Source organism: Schistocerca piceifrons, chromosome 2, assembly GCF_021461385.2.
Source record: "Schistocerca piceifrons isolate TAMUIC-IGC-003096 chromosome 2, iqSchPice1.1, whole genome shotgun sequence".
NCBI lineage: Eukaryota > Metazoa > Arthropoda > Insecta > Orthoptera > Acrididae > Schistocerca > Schistocerca piceifrons.
In genome coordinates, this window is record NC_060139.1 from 379,516,600 (window position 1) to 379,533,685 (window position 17,086).

Sequence of the window (17,086 nt, forward strand, 5' to 3'; positions counted from 1 at the left end):
ACGGCCTAATAACCAGGAAGCTTTAAGTGATGATTGTTGTTTTGGTAATGATCACAAATATGTATGGACCTATTATATGATTTCCCTCATATATTCCTTTTTGTAAAAATAAATCTATGATAAAAGCATTTAGGCGCACTAACAAAAGAAAAAGGAAAAGTGGCTAAAGCAACCGCTTGTATAAAGATGGTAATCCGGGCTTGAGTCCTGGTTCGGCAGAATTTTCGCTAGCCGCCACTGAATTTATTTCCATGCTGAATTGCGGCTGATGTCTATGTTTCTCTTAAGTTAAACATTTATTATTTTCTAAAATAGTGGTGTCTGTTCAGAATAGTTTTTACATTCTACAGTAGAATTTGAGCTCAAATTCTGATTTTTCGAATACTCTTCGTCATTTATAATGGGTTTCTCATCCTAGTGTCGCACCCAGGATCTTCCCTTTCGTGGGCAGTGCTCTTACCGACTCATCTGTCCAGGCAGGGCTAGCGACCTCACTTTCCAAACTTCACAGAAGGTCTCCCGCATACACTTCAAAGAAAGGACATAGAGGAGAAATATAGCACACTCCGCAGCAGAATGAAAGATTCATTTTGGGTACAGACCTTAAGCTACAAAAGCCAGTTCCATACAATATTCTGCCTTGCACGAGTAGATAATGGCAGAGAATGAAGAAGAGTGGCTATGAAATTTTAAATGTAGAAAAACTGAATCAATGGGAACACGGCGTAAATGAAAAATGCGTGCCGCACCGGGATTTGAACATGCGACCTTTGCCTTTCGCAGGGAAGCACTACACCGATTGAGCTATCCAAGCATCTGCATCTACATCTATATCTACATCTACACGTATACTTTGCAAACCACACTTAAATTCCTGGTCAAGGGTTCATCGAACCACCTACACAAAAAATGTCTTTTATTCCACTCTCGAACAGCGCGCAAAAAAAAACGACCACCTCTATCTTTCGTGCTAGTTCTCATCTCCCTTATTTTATTATGATGCTCGTATCTCCCTATGTAGGTCGGGTTCAACAAAATATTTCCGCATTCGGACGATGAAGTAGGTAACTGAAATTTAGTGAGAATATTCCGCCACAACGAGAAACGCCTTTGTTTTAATGATGCCCACCCCAAGTCCTGCATCTTGTATCTCTCTCCCCTAATTCTCGATGATACAGAAAGTCCTACTCTTCTTTGAACATTCTCGATTTATTCCGTTAACCTTATACAGTAAGATTCCCACCCAGTGCATAAGTATTTCAAAAGAGGAAGGAAAAGCGTAGTGTCAGTCTCTTTAGCAGATCTAGTCCGTCTTCTAATAGCAAATCGGTGTGTCTTCTGTGTTCTGCCAATGAAACACAGTCCTTGGTTCGCCTTCTCCGCAATATTTTCTATCTGTTCTATCCAATTTGTTTGTAAATGTAATTCCTAGGTATTTAGTTGAATTTACGGCATTTATATTTGATTGATTTATCGTGTAATAGAAGTTTAACGGCTTTCCTTTTAACACTCATGTAGATGACCTCAAATTTTTCGTTATTTAGGGTCAACTTCCGATTTTTGTACCAAACAGATGTCTTTTCTAAATAGTTTTGCAATTTGTTTTGACATTTTGATGAGTTTACTAGACGACAAACGACAGCATCATCTGCATAAAACCTAAAATGGCTGCACAGGTTGTCTCCTAAATCGTTTATATAGATAAGGAACAGCAGAGGGCCTATATCTTTGGGGGTCTAGGTGTTGGGGAAAGCCAGAAGTCATTTCTGTTTTACTCGATGACTTTCCGTCAGTTGTGACATCTCTGAGAGGAAACCACGAATTCAGTCGCATAAGTGAGACGATATTCTATAAGGTCGAAACTTTATTACAAGCCACTTGTGAGGTGCAGTTTCAAAAGAAATACGGAGTCAATTTGAAATTCATTATCCAAAGCACTCAATACATCGTGTGAGTAAAGAGCTAGTTGTGTTTCACAAGAAAGTCAACAACAGCAACACGAGGGTAATGGAATGTAGTCGAATTATATCAGGTGATGGTGAGGGAATTAGATTACGAAATGACGCACTTAAAGTAGTAGATGCGTTTTGATATTTGGGAAGCGGCAATGGCAAAAAAGCGTTCTGAAGAAGAGAAATTTGCTAACATAGAGTATAAATTTAAGTGTCAGAAAGTCATTTCTGGAAATATTTGTATGGAATGTAACCATGTATGCAAGTGAAACATGAGCAATAACTAGTTTAGACAGGAAGAGAATAGAAGCTTTTGGTAGGTGGTGCTACAGAAGAATTCTGAAGACCAGATGGGTAGATCACGTAACTAATGAGGAGGTACTGAACAGAATTGGGGAGAAGAGGAATTTGTGACACAACTTGACTAGAAGAAGGGATCGGTTGGTAGGACATGTTCTGAGGCATCAAGGGATCAAGAAATTTAGTACTGGAGGGCAGCGTGGAGGGGAAAAACCATAGAGGGAGACTAAGGAATGAATAAACAAAGCTGATTCAGAAGGGTGCAGGTTGCAGTAGTTACATGGAGATGAAGAATCTTGCACGGGATATAGTAGCATGGAGGGTTGCATCAAACCAGTCTTTGGACTGAAGACCACAACAACAACAAAATGCTTCGTAATATAAGCTTGTGGCTCTTTACTACACTAGAAATAACTGTGGAGCAACACGCAGCAACTAAGCTTGGATTTTCAGATGGTGTCCTGCGCAAGATTTTCAGATGGTGTCCTCCCAGAGCCAACGTTTACAACAAGGCAGTTGACAGTTGCAAGTGTTTCTGTTTCCTTAAATTTCAGAGGTTTCATTCCTTTTTACATATTTTAAGACTGTTGCTGATGATCTGTGTTTGTACGGAAAAAATAGAACCATGGCACGAGGCGAGAAGTCCCGCTTGAAGCTTCGTTGCTTAGCGCCTTGTTGTAGGCGGACGATGTACGCTTCACAAGAAGGTGTCACTGCAGCACAGAGCACTGCTAATAACATTTAGTTTGCACTATCTGAGGCGGCTGGGAAGCACCCAGCGTGCCTGCGGCCGCTATATACAGCGTCACCTGGTGAAGAGAAGCACGGTCCAGGTACGCCGCTGAGACACACATCATCTCCGAGAGGACAGCACCATGAAGACATCGACGGTCGCCTTCCTGTTCACTCTGCTTGCTGTTTCCAGCATGGCCTCTTCTTCCCCAGGTGAGGCAAGCTTCATACTTCATCTGTTCGGAGCATCGTATCCGACTGTTACTGTTGCGACGAACGATCTAGTACTAATTCTTTTTTGGGTATTTTCCCCATTTCATATACATTTACATATATATTCCACAAGCTACAAAACTAATGACAATATGTGTTCGAGATTACCTTGTACTATTTTTTAAGTTCAAAATAATTTGAGAAGGTCGAAACTAGTCAGAAACATTGTTACAAACGGTTTGTTTCATTGGCATAACAGGTCCAGATGGCTACACTTGTTCAAATGTAGTCATCTGTCGAAACATAATAGTCCGAAACTTGCCGTGGCAATGAGATAAACCTTTTCAGAAATATTCGTGACTGGTTGCCGTCACCCTCATCACTCTTCTTTAATTGGCCAGCCGCTGTGACAGAGCAGTTCTAGGCGCTTCAGTCCGGAACCACACGGCTGCTACGGTCGCAGGTTCGAATCCTGCTTCGGGCATGGATGTGGGTGACGTCCTTAGGTTAGTCAGGTTTAAGTAGTTCTGGGTCTAGGTGACTGATGACGTCAGATGTTAATTTCCATAGTGCTTAGAGCAATTTTTGAACCATTTTGAACTCTCTAATTGTGTATCAGCAACAGAATTGAACAATATCCAACTTCGATAAAATAATATTCCGTTCTTGTGCATTCATTTGTAAGTGTATTCGAAATAAGGGAGGAGTTTCAAAGAGAGGACGAATATAGGCTTCCAACTTCGTGCCTTCCTGCCTTCAAGGAAGTTAATACGCAGCTACGGCTTACGTGGGATACAAACAATGACCGGGAAGCTACCTCTGCGGAACGACATTAATATTTTGGTAATCCTTCCCCCTCTCCTTCTCTGCCTGTTACAGTTACGTGTCCACTCAAGGTAGCCCACCAACACAAGCCCTAAAAATTTTAATCAGTAAGTCCACCTCTGTAAAACAAGTCTGGGAAAACTCTTTTATAAGTGAAAGCAACACTTGTCTGTGACAGAGTTAAGCTAACAGGGGACTCCTGAAGAAGATGCCGAGAGAGCAGTCGAAACGTGTATTTTGTTGGAAGATATTTGAAGAGGTCTAAAAAATTAGATGCGTTGTAACATTGAAGCGTTGTAAATTGAAACATTGTAAGCGGGTTTTCTCGTGATGGTATCTGTCGCCAAGTGTCTACCAGTTCAGGGATTCAGCATCTCTGTGACACTTTCCCGCAGGTCAAACAAACCAGTGACCATTCATGCTGTCCGTCTTCGTAGACTTTCTACCGCTGTTCATCCCACCTCGTACAGGCGCCACACACTTCAACAATATTCTAGGAGAGTTCGCACTGGTGATCTGTGAGAAATCTCCTTTGTTCCCAGAAGGCGCTTTCCTAGTATCATAGCAACGAACCGAAATCAGCCACCCGCTTTACGTGCGACTGAAACTATGCGATCACTCGATTTCGTATTCATACAGATATCCAAATAAGCACCATCATATATCAGATATATACCACTCGTATATAGCTAGTACTTCTAGTTATGTTATGTTAACCGGGGACCTAGAAACGACGGAGAGGCTCCGTCAACCGCCTCAGCCGCAGTGGTCCGCAACCCCAGGGCGACTACCGCAGTCCACTTCACCCCTGCGCTACCCCACACCGAACCCAGGGTTATTGTGCGGTTCGGCCCCCGGTGGACCCCCCAGGGAACGTCTCACACCAAATGAGTGTAACCCCTATATTTGCGTGGCAGAGTAATGGTGGTGTACGCGTACGTGGAGAACTTGTTTGCGCAGCATTCGCCGACATAGTGTAGCTGATGCGGAATAAGGGGAACCAGCCGCATTTGCCGAGGCAGATGGAAAACCGCCTAAAAACTATCCACAGACTGGCCAGATCACCGGACCTCGACACAAATCCGCCGGGCGGATTCGTGCCGGAGACCGGCGCTCCTTCCCGCCCGGAAAGCCTTGCGTTAGACCGCACGGCCAACAAGCGGGCTACTACTGCTAGTACTTGAAGTGTAAAATCTAGTATCGAAAAGTAGTCGACAAGTTTGGATCACATAATTCAAATTTTACAAATATGCTCACATTTTTCGCACTATTTACGCAGTGGTTGTGTCTTGCTATTAATAATATCCTAAATACGTGTTATTACTCACTGCATTGTGCTTTCCAGCAACAGCGGAGGGGGAGCACTACGGCGACCGCCACGTGCGCTTCACGTGTGACGGCCCACTGAGCGCCTTCGGCGTGGCATTCCCTGCGTGCGCCGTCCACCGCATCGTGATGAACCGAGGCTACAGGGGAGGCGTCTGTCACAAGGGCACCTGCCACTGCCGCAAGTAGCGGCCGCCAGCTGGGAAACGTGTTTGTTTCATCAGTAGTCTCCCACTGTCTATTTATTCTGTTTCTGACACTTCCTGGCAGATTAAAACTGTGTGCTGTGTGCCAGACCGAGACTCGAACTCGGGACCTTTGCCTTTCGCGGGTAATTGCTTTACCATATCAGCGCACACTCCGCTGCAGAGTGAAAATCTCATTCTGGAAACATCCCTCTGGCTGTGGCTAAGCCATGTCTCCGCAATATCCTTTCTTTCAGGAGTGCTAGTTCTGTAAGGTTCGCAGGAGAGCTTCCGTAAAGTTTGGAAGGTAGGAGACGAGATACTGGCAGAAGTAAAGCTGTGAGGACGGGACGTGTGTCGTGCTTGGGTAGCCCATATGGTAGAGCACTTGCTCGCGAAAGGCGAAGGTCCCGAGTTCGAGTCTCGGTCCGGCACACAGTTTTAATCTGCCAGGAAATTTCATATCAGCGCACACTCCGCTGCAGAGTGAAAATCTCATTCTATTCTGTTTCTTCATGATATACAACACTCATGTAATGAATAAAAATGGTTCAAATGGCTCTGAGCACTATGGGACTTAACAGCTGTGGTCATCAGTCCCCTAGAACTTAGAACTACTTAAACCTAACTAACCTAAGGACATCACACACATCCATGCCCGAGGCAGGATTCGAATCTGCGACCGTAGCAGTCGCGCGGTTCCGGACTGCGCGCCTAGAACCGCGAGACCACCGCAGCCGGCTAATACGAATAAAGTACATGCACGAAAGTAGTTGACGTTTTACTCACCAGACTAGAAAAGTATAACTGAATTTTCCGTTGCTGCTTGGTAGAGCAATATAACAATTTTAGATAGGAAATACTGCCTGCCGCCCTGGAAAATTGTGTTAATTTGCTTACGAACCGGTTTGCGACTTCTTAGGCCGTCCTCAGGTGACAACTGAATGTCGCAAATACAGGTACAATGACGTGCGACGTACACAGATGTAATTTGCACGGAAGATAAAAAAATTAAGAGATGTAGAATGTTCAGCTACCTTAATTGCCACGGCTATGCCTGACTGACCAATGATATTTTCCACAGCGCTTGCATGATATTTTTTGTACACCACTGTGCCATTTAATAAAATTTTTTTTATTCTGTTGGTTTAAAAATTGCAGGTCTGCAGATGCGATGTTCAGCTACCTTAATTGCCACGGCTATGCCTGACTGACCAATGATAATTTCCGCAGCGCTTGCATGATATTTTTTGTACACCACTCTGTGCCATTTAATAAAATTTTTTTTATTCTGTTGGTTTAAAAATTGCAGGTCTGCAGATGCGATATTTCGTCTTTCTACCTACATTATCTGAAATATTTTTATAACACAGAAATAATTACATTAACTAAAATGAAAATAAATTTTTAAGAGGTACATGCAACAGATGATGAAACAACATCTGAATTTACAATTTAAAACTGTTATTCATAACTAAAACTTAATTTAAAAGAGTGGAGACACGAAAATGAATTTGGTTATTTAATACTAAGCTGGGATTCTGTGTCATATATTTGTTGATTTCTAGTGTTTGCAGCAGGGTCATCTCTCTGCTCTTATTTATAGAATATAAAACTTCACGCTCTACATCATACGAGTGTTTTTCTTTTACCAACTTCCCTCATGTTCAGCTACCTTAATTGCCACGGCTATGCCTGACTGACCAATGATATTTTCCACAGCGCTTGCATGATATTTTTTGTACACCACTCTGTGCCATTTAATAAAAATTTTTTTATTCTGTTGGTTTAAAAATTGCAGGTCTGCAGATGCGATATTTCGTCTTTCTACCTACATTATCTGAAATTTGCCAGCATATGGGACGTAACTTGTAACGTAACAACTTAAATTGTAACGGAGTGTTACAAAAGAATTTGTACGTATCTTAAGTCTTGAAAGATCGATATAGACGTGTCGGATAGTCAGAACCTCAATACTCTTCGCATCATCTAAATGAAGATGGAAGAATAAGTCATTTATTATTAGTTATAAGGTTATCACAATGTATGATTATTAAATACTAGCGACGAAGAAAGGATGCCAGTGAGTGGGAAGAAGCGATCGTAGTACGGGTCCATTAAAATGGAGGTAAACAAGAGGCGTCTCATTAATAAGCATAGTCTACAAGGTGTTCTACAAGACTGTTCATAAAAAATAGGAACCATTGTGGCGACTTCTTTACTGCACTTAAAAATGAAGCGTCAATTAAACACTATTCAATCACGAGCGCTGAGTTCATTAATACCTGGTGGTTATAATTAAATTTTGGCTCCATAAGAAGGCTCCAATGAAAAACGAGTGCTAGCAGGACAACGAAACTTCGTATAACATTTTTAAGGGTACGAGGATGAGAAATAACGAATAAACCATTGAAACAAATACATTCTCATTTGCACATGAGAGGGTAACGTTCGTTAATTACACACAGTGTGTTTCATTCGAGGTTACAAGCGTTGCTCAGTGTGACGACCATCTGCACCCACGACAGCATGGGACCGCACTGTACATTGCTCTACTGCTGCCCGAAACAACGGAGGGCAATATGGAGATTGGCAACAAATCCGTAAACTTCTTAGATCTCACCATTGATATCAGTACACACACACTCATTATTTCAAAATTTATCGAAAAACTACAACTACAGACACAACACCCCATAGCTCACAAACATGCGTATTTCCACTCAGCGGTACACAGTCTCATATCCATACCCACGTCCAGAGATGATTTTAAAGCAGAGTTCGACACAATAAAATTTATTGCCACAGTCAATGGCTACAGTCCAGTCCTTATTGACTACATTCTGCAAACGAAAAATTATACCCCTCCTCTATCTGCTTCCCCATCCACTGTCTGCAAGAAATGATGTAGATTACCATATCTACGAGATATATCACAGATTGTAGCCAAAGCACTGAAAGCCTGCAAGTGTAGGCTTTCCTACTATGTTAAGAACACGGGAGTCCAGTGTATTTTGAATAGCAAAGGTAAGACCCAGTTATTAGCCAACAGTGGGGTATACAAAATTACCTGTTCTGATTGTGACAAGTTTTACATTGGTCAGTCAGGTAGAGACATAGAAACTAGGCTGGCTGAACATGAACACAGCAGAAGGTTGCAGAATTCTGACCTCGCATTTGCTGATCATGTACTGTGTCAGGGTCACAACTACCAGCCAGTGTCCCATGTCCTTCACTTAGCAAAGAAAGTCCATAAACTCAACCTGTTGGAAGCCCTGGAAATAAGCAAACATCTAACTCACAGAAGAGATCTAATCTTAACTGTCCAGACTCAGCTCAACACTTTTGCCCCTCTCTTAAACTTCATATAATCATCTCTGTTTTTCATTACATCCCACACTGTCTGTTCCTAAATTTTCCCATTTTCCTATATTGATTAAGTTCTTTCATTTTATTAAAGTTTTGTATGTAATAAATATAGACTGTAGTTTCAGTTGTTAAAGCTTTCTTTTAATTGGTACTTTTATTACTTTCCATGTTCAATACCTCTTGTAGTTGTCTCATCAAATATTGTTTTTATTTTACTTGGTTCATTTATTTAATGCAAACTGTTACATAGTCACAGTTTTGAGTATAATGTTAATGATTTTCCTATTTGCTCTTTTTGTATTTGTGTATTGTTCACCCTTTTTGCTTTTTAAAATGCAGTACCACAATACTCACAAAGATTGCGTTTACTGTATGTTCCCTCACACTCCTCCATTTTCTTGCATTTATTCATTTCTGTCTATCTTACTGATATTGTTTAAGTTCCTTAGACATTCTGTAGTTACACTGATAATCCTTTCTGCTTTTAATTGGCTTGTGTATCACCCTCCATGTGAAGTAGCCTTGTCAAGTACTGATTTTGTTAGCTTTTTTATTAATAGAAACTGTTATGTAGGCATGCTGTTCCTATTTTGTGTTAAAGTCTGTCTACTCCGTTTTTACTTATTTACTGTTCAATATTTTAATTTTTCATTGCATTACCACCACACTGACAAAAATGTTACTTACTGTTCGTTTCTGCTTCAATCCAGACGTGTAACTTCTCTTCCAATGTTGTTTACAAACGCTATAACTTCTTTTCACAATACTCAGTAAATGTAAGTCAGAAATTGGTTAACACAATAAAATTAATTCTGCAGAACAAAAGTAAACTAGTGTTTTTCATTTACTGAAACAGTCCATCACTTACAACATTTTTGCTGTCCACACAGTAAAAGTACTGCATCGGAATGACGTTTTAATTTATTACTTCTTTGCTACTAACTATATTCGGGACGCATCACGCTGATATTAACCACATATACAACTGAGTGTTCCAGGGAAATTATTTCACTGTACGACATATGGTTTAGGAGATAGGATGTCATAAACATTGAGTCGCGTGAAAACGAAACTGCATTGCGAAACTCGTTATTGATACAGGTGAAATACGTGTAAAAATGTGTGTGAAATATATGAAATATGCTCGAATGTGACATATGCTTACACAGACGAAGCCACAGGTACAAAGCTCCTCCTCATCACCTGGATCGATTTCAGTCAACTTTGGTACACATGTTACTTGCTATCTGGAGAGATATATTGTGTGTTTAAGAACCACCAAACTCCTATTCAGATGGGGTTCATAGACAGAGAAGTGGAGGGCAGGAGCAGAAGATGGGGAGACGGAAAAGAGGACGAAGGAGGGAGGATGAGATCAATAGAGAGAGGGGAGGAGGAGATGAATAAAGAGATGGGTAGGAGGAGATGGATAGAGAAGGGAGAGAAGAGGAGATGGACAGAGAAAGAGGAGAGATGGACAGAGAGAGGGGTAGGATGAGATGGAGAGAGAGGGGGGTGGGATGAGATGGACAGAGAGGAAGGAGATGGACAGTGAGGGAGGGAAGAAGGAGATGGACAGAGAGAGGGAGGAGGATGAAATGAGCATAAATAATTGGAGGAGGAGATGACAGAGGGATGGTGGAGGAAACAGGCAGGGAGGCTGAGGAGAGGAGGAAATTGACAATGAGAGGGGGGAGGATGTGGACCTTGAGAGGGGAGGGAGGAGATAAAAAGGTGGGGTCGGAGGAGGTGGAAATGTAGAGGGGGTAGGAGGAAGTGGCCAGTGAAAGGGGATGTAAGAGGTGGACATGTAGCAGAAGAAGATGGGCAGAAAAAGCAGGCAGACGAAGCGATGGACAGTGGAAGGGGCAGGAGGAAATGGACATATAGCGGGGATTGGAGGAGGGCTACAGTGACAGGAAGAAGGAGGAGAAGAATGTAAAGACAGTGGAGTTTGAGGTATACATATGGCAAGAGAGAGAAGGGGAGGAAGAGAAGGACAGAGAGAGGGAGAATATTTAAACCGACAGATGTGAGGGGAAAGCGAACATGGACTAATAGAAGAATGAAATAAATACGTACGCAGGCGATCAACAAACTGAGTGGAACCATGCACCTGCTTATATCCATGTTTTACTGATGAATACCAAGAAACTACTTATGTGACGCAAGGTGGAAGCATAACATAGTCCATGTTGTCTGTGCCCTCTACAGCGTCTGACCATAACTATCTTGCCCTTCTCTGAGCCTGGACCTGCCTTGTGGCACCCTCTCTATGTACAGTCACTTCTCGTATCCCCGGAGGACGTAACATTCTCGATACATAAGCATGTAAAAAGCTCCTTTTTCGAACGACATCGGAGATGGAGTGCACCACCGCACACCCATGATCTAGCTAGGAACAAGCGCCCTGATACAGCGCCTTTTCACAAACGAGGTCATGACGACTGCTAAGACGACATTGTACTATTTCATTCGCTTAGCCGTAGTTTCTGTAAGTCCAGACTGTGAAAAATGCCGCCAAATACTGTTTCTGCATCGCTATTCCATAAATTTGCATCATGTTGTTGCGGTCGTGATCTTCAGTCCAGAGACTGGTATGATGCAGCTCTCCATGCTACTTGCAAGCTCCTTCATCTCCGAGTAACTACGGCAACCTACAGCATTCTGAATCTGCTTGCTGTATTCATCTCTTGGTCTCCCTCTAGGATTTTCACCCTCCACACTTCTCTCCATCACTAAATTGGTGATCCCTTGATGCCGCAGAACGCTTCCTACAAACCGATCCTTTCTTCTGGTCACGTTGTGCCACAAAATACTCTTCTCCATGATTACATTCAGTACCTCCTCATTAGTTACGTGATCTACCCATCTAATCCTCAGTATTTTTCTGTAGAACCACATCTCGAAAGCTTCTATTCTCTTCTTTTCTACACTATTTATCGACCATGTTTAACACCCATTCGTAGCTACACTCAATACAAATACTTTTAGAAAAGACTTTCTGACAATTCAATCTATACTCTTATGTTAACAAATTTCTCTTCTTCGGAAACACTTTTCTTGCCTTTGCCAGTCTACATTCTCTATCCTCTCTACTTCAACAATGATCAGTTATTTTGCTCCCCAAATAGCAGAACTCATCTGCTTCTTTAAGTGTCTCATTTCCTAATCTAATTTCCTTAGCATCATCCGGTTTAATTTACATTCCATTATCCTCGTTTCGCTTTTGTTGATGTTCATCTTATATCTGCCTTTCAAGACATTGATCATTCCCTTCAATTGCTCTTCCAGGACCTTTGCTGTCTCTGACAGAATTACAATGTGATCGGCAAACCTCACAGTTTTTATTTCTTCTCCATCGATTTTAATTCCTACTCCAAATTTTTCTTTTGTTTCCTTTATTGCTTGCTCAATATACAGATTGAATAACATCGGGGATAGGCTACAGTCCTGTCTCACTCCCTTCCCAACAGCTGCTCCCCTTTCATACCCCTCTATTCTTATAACTACCATCTGGTTCTTGTACAAATTGTGAATAGCCTTTCGCTCCCTGTATTTGACCCCTGTCACCTTCAGAATTTGAGAGAGAGCATTCCAGTCAACCTTGTCAAAAGCTTTCTCTAAGTCTACAATTGCCAGAAACGTAGGTTTGCCTTTCCTTAATCTAAGATAAGTCGTAGGGTCAGTATTGCCTCACGTCTTCCAACGTTTCTATAGAATCCAAACTGATCTTTCCCGAAGTCGGCTTCTATCAGTTCTTCCATTCGCCTGAGAAGAATTCACGTTAGTATTTTGCAGCTGTGACTTATTAAACTGATAGTTAGTTAATTTTCACATCTGTCAACACCTGCTTTCTTAGGGATTGGAATTATTATATTCTCCTTGACGTCTGAGGGTATTTCGCCTGTCTCATACATCTTGCTCACCAGATGGTAGAGTATTGTCATGGCTGGCTCTCCCAATGCTATCAGTAGCTCTAATGGAATGTTGTCTACTCCCGGGGCCCTGTTTCGACTTAGGACATTCAGTGCTCTGTCAAATTCTTCACGCAGTATCACATCTCCCATTTCATCTTCACTTGCGTCGTCTTCCATTTCCGTAACATTGCCCTCAAGTACATCGCCCTTGTATAGCCCTCTATATACTTCCACCTTTCTGCTTTCCTTTCTTTGCTTAGCACTAATTTTCATCTGAGCTCTTGATAATCATACAAGTGGTTCTTTTTTCTCCAAAGGTCTCTTTAATTTTCATGTGAGCAGTATCTATCTTACCCCTAGTGAGATAGGCCTCTACATCCTTACATTTGTCCTCTAGCCATCCCTGCTTAACCATTTTGCACTTCCTGTCGATCTCATTTTTGAGACGTTTGTATTCCTTTTCACCTGCTTCATTTACTGCATTTTTATATTTTCTCCTTTCATCAATTAAATTCAGTATTTCTTCTGTTACCCAAGAATTTCTACTAGCCCTCGTCTTTTTACCTACTTGATCCTCTGCTGCCTTCACTATTTCATCCCTCAGAGCTACTCATTCTTCTGCTACTATATTCATTTCCCCCATTCCTGTCAATTGTTCCCTTATGCTCTCCCTGAAGCTCTGTACAACCTCTGGTTTAGTCAGTTTATCCAGATCCCATCTCCTTAAATTTCCACCTTTTTGCAGTTTGTTCAGTTTTAATCTACAGTTCACAACCAATAGATTTTGGTCAGAGTCTACATCTGCCCCTGGAAATATCTTACAACATAAGACCTGGTTCCTAAATCTCTGTCTTACGATTATATAATCTATATGAAACCATCCAGCGCCTCCAGGCCTCTTTCATGTATACTACCTTCTTTCATGATTATTAAACCAAGTATTAGCTATAATTAAGTCATGCTCTGTGCAAAATTCTACAAGGGGGCTTCCTCTTTCATTCCTTATTCGTATTCCATATTCACCTAATAATTTTTCTTCTTTTCCTATTCCTGCTATCGAGCTCCAGTCCCACATTACTATTAAATTTTCGTCTTCCTTCACTATTTAAATAATTCCTTTTATCTCATCATACATTTCTTCAATCTCTTCATCATCTGCGAAGCTAATTAGCATATGAACTTGTACTACTGTGGTAGGTGTGGGCTTCGTGCCTATCTTGGCTACAATAATGCATTCACTATGCTGTTTGTAGTGGCTGACTCGTGCTCCTATTTCTTATTCATTATTAAACCTACTCCTGCATTACCCCTGTTTAATTTTGTATTTATAACCCTGTAGTCACCTGACCAGAAGTCTTGTTCCTCCTGCCACCGAACTTCACTAATTCCCACTATATCTAACTTTAACCTATCCATTCCCCCTTTTAAATTTTCTATCCTACCTGCCCGATTAAGGGATCTGACATTCCACGTTCCGATCCGTAGAACGCCAGTTTTCTTTCTCCTGATAACGACATCTTCCTGAGTAGTCCCCGCCCGGAGATCTGAAGGGGGGACTATTTTACCTCCGGAGTGTTTTACCCAAGAGGACGCCACCATCATTTAATCATACAATAAAGCTGCATGCCCTCGGGAAAAATTACGGCTGTAGTTTCCCCTTGTTTTCAGCCGTTCGCAGTATCAGCGCAGCAAGGCCGTTTTGGTTAATGTTACAAGGCCAGGTCATTCTATCATCCAGACTGTTGCCTCCGAAACTACTGAAAAGGCTGCTGCCCCTCTTCAGGAACCACACGTTTTTCTGGCCTCTCAAGAGATACCCCTTCTTTGTGGTTGCACCTATGGTACGACTGTCCGTATCGCTGAGGCACGCATGCCTCTCCACCAACGGCAAGGTCCATGGTTCATGGCGGTGGGGCGGTGGCGGGGGGGGGGGGGGGGGGCATCATTTAGACGTTACCATATCGTAGTATGTGAGGTAGTGGTTTTAATGCTTCAGAGGTTGCAGATTGTCTTCCCCTATTTGTGGGGGAAAAGTCTTGAACACTTGATTTAGAGATGTTCAGTTCGTTGCTCCATTGCGACACAGCAACCTTCACACACTTGGGTCATATCCCCAATACTTGCACACAACTGACAGGTCGAATGCGCATCTGTTGTTTACAGTTGTCAGATCAAGCTGCCATCGTAATTAGTGGACTGACGTCGCTTACACGCCAGGAGTAAAATCATTCTCGGAACTTTTTTGACGGACGGTTTGTATAGCTGAAGTTAAATGAGCTCCTTTGGGATACGGTATACGACGAATCTGTGTCTACATCTTTTCTCCACAAGTTACAGTGAGTGGCGAAGGGTACTTTGTGCACCACTTACCATTTCCCCCTTCCCCTTACCATTTGCGAATGTTATGTGGGACGGTGTGTGTTGGTAAACATCCATATTCTTCGTCGTGGTCATTTTGTGAGATGTACTGGAAGGAACAAATGTTTCGCTGTTCTCTGTCATTGGAGTTTTTGAGCATTTCAGTAACACTGTCGCCATTGTTAAACGACTTCTGCACGAAGCGCGTCGTCCACCATTGGATATTCTCTGTCTGTTCTATTAATCTAACATGGTAAGATTCCGAGACTGGTGAGAAGTACCTAAAAGTCGGTCGAGCAAGCGTTTCGTAAGGCGCTTCCTCCGTGGATGAACTGCATTTCCTTATATTCTTCCAAAGAATGTAAACATGGCATCTGCGATAAGAAATCTTCAGACGTAAAACAATTTTTGGGCGGATTCCAGAGCAGTGATATAAGACCGTTAGTTTTCACAGTATATACAGGGTGAAGAAAAATTCGTGCACTCTGACGTCACAGGGCGATTCCTCACATACTAGCAATACGAAAATGTCTGCCACAAAAGTTTGTCCTGTGCATATTTCGGGCATTAAATAGACTTTAAAGACTGACAATCTGACAGCACTGTAATCTGTGTATGGCAACTACCTCTGTCAGGATAGAGGAACACTGTTCTGCAGGTAGCGCAGTGGATAGCGTTTTGGGTTAGCATGCAGCGCTACTGGGTCGAGGGTTTGCTAAAAGTAATCTGCGTGGTACAGTATCTGGTGCCTTAATCGTAATATAGCGAGTACAGTGGGTCTTCTACAAAAAACCCCAGTTACGTACTAGGAACACAGAAATGGAAATACAATCGTTTTCATTGGTCAGCTTTTAAATAAACCTTTTGCATGTCGTGGACGCGAATAATTTTGCACCACTGTATCTAGTAGATTCCAAACCTGTTTCGTGTACCATCACCCACTGGTCCAGTCGATTAATGACAACTATTATTCTTTAAGCTTCCTAGCAGATTGAAACTGTGTGCACAGACCGACATTCGAACTCGGGACCTTTGCCTTTCGCGGTCAAGTGCTATTGTTCTTGCCACGTTCTGGTCCATTTCATTTCATTACCGCCTTATGTCACCAGTTGGGCTAGTAACGTGCTCTGCAAATGATTTCGATGGGACCATTGGGGGTCTGGTATGTAATAGATCCAGTGGACGGGCGAAAGGCTTCTTCAAAAGCTACCCAATGAAAATGATTAATCTTCCATTTCTGTGTTCATAGTGGTTAACTGCAGTTGTTTTGTAGAAGACCCACTGTAATCGCTGTATGACGATTAAGGCGCCAGGTTTATACCACGCAGACCACTTTTAGCAAATAAAAACAAATTAGCCTCAATCCAGAATCGAACCCTCGACCTCCTGCATGCTAACCCAAAACTCTATCCATTGCACCAACTGCACGGAGTTGCTTTATGTGCTGACAATGGTAGTTACCGTACACGTGATTTCAGTGTTGCCAGGTTGCCAATCTTTAACGTCCATTTACTGCCCGATATATGTACAGGACGAAATTTTTATGAGGGACATTTTGTATTGCAAGTATGTGAGGAATCGCACTGTGAAGTCCGAGTGCACATTTTTCTTCATCCTGTATAAATGACGTAGTGGATAGAGTCGGAAGTTGCATGAGGATTTTAGTGGATGATACAGCTACACACAGAGAACTCTCAACACTGGTGGCAATTGAAGCTCACCGTAGAGAAATGTAATGTATTGAGAATACATAGACAGAAATACTCTTCACTGTATGATTACAAAATTTCGGAACAGTCACTGGAAGTATTTAATTTCATAAAATATCTAACAGTATGCGCAGAGAGCGATTTGAAGAGAAACGACCACATAAAAATAGATCAGAAATATAGCAGATGCCAGACAG

At 42.1% G+C, this 17,086-nt stretch overlaps 1 protein-coding gene across 1 annotated transcript; it reads left to right on the forward strand.

Annotated features, from left to right (window-relative positions):
- Window positions 1-3,127: 3,127 nt before the first annotated feature.
- On the forward strand, window positions 3,128-5,537 carry LOC124775411 (defensin-like). Its single transcript, XM_047250244.1, has 2 exons — window positions 3,128-3,197; window positions 5,368-5,537. The coding sequence occupies exons 1-2, from the start codon at window positions 3,128-3,130 to the stop codon at window positions 5,535-5,537; spliced, it is 240 nt and encodes a 79-aa protein (XP_047106200.1).
- Window positions 5,538-17,086: the final 11,549 nt, after the last annotated feature.

Bases quoted from the DNA above. Each gene is read 5' to 3' on its own strand.
- LOC124775411 (XM_047250244.1), top strand. From the start codon at position 3,128: ATGAAGACATCGACGGTCGCCTTCCTGTTCACTCTGCTTGCTGTTTCC. The intron at 3,198-5,367 runs GTGAGGCAAGCT...TGTGCTTTCCAG, and splicing joins CATGGCCTCTTCTTCCCCAG to CAACAGCGGAGGGGGAGCAC.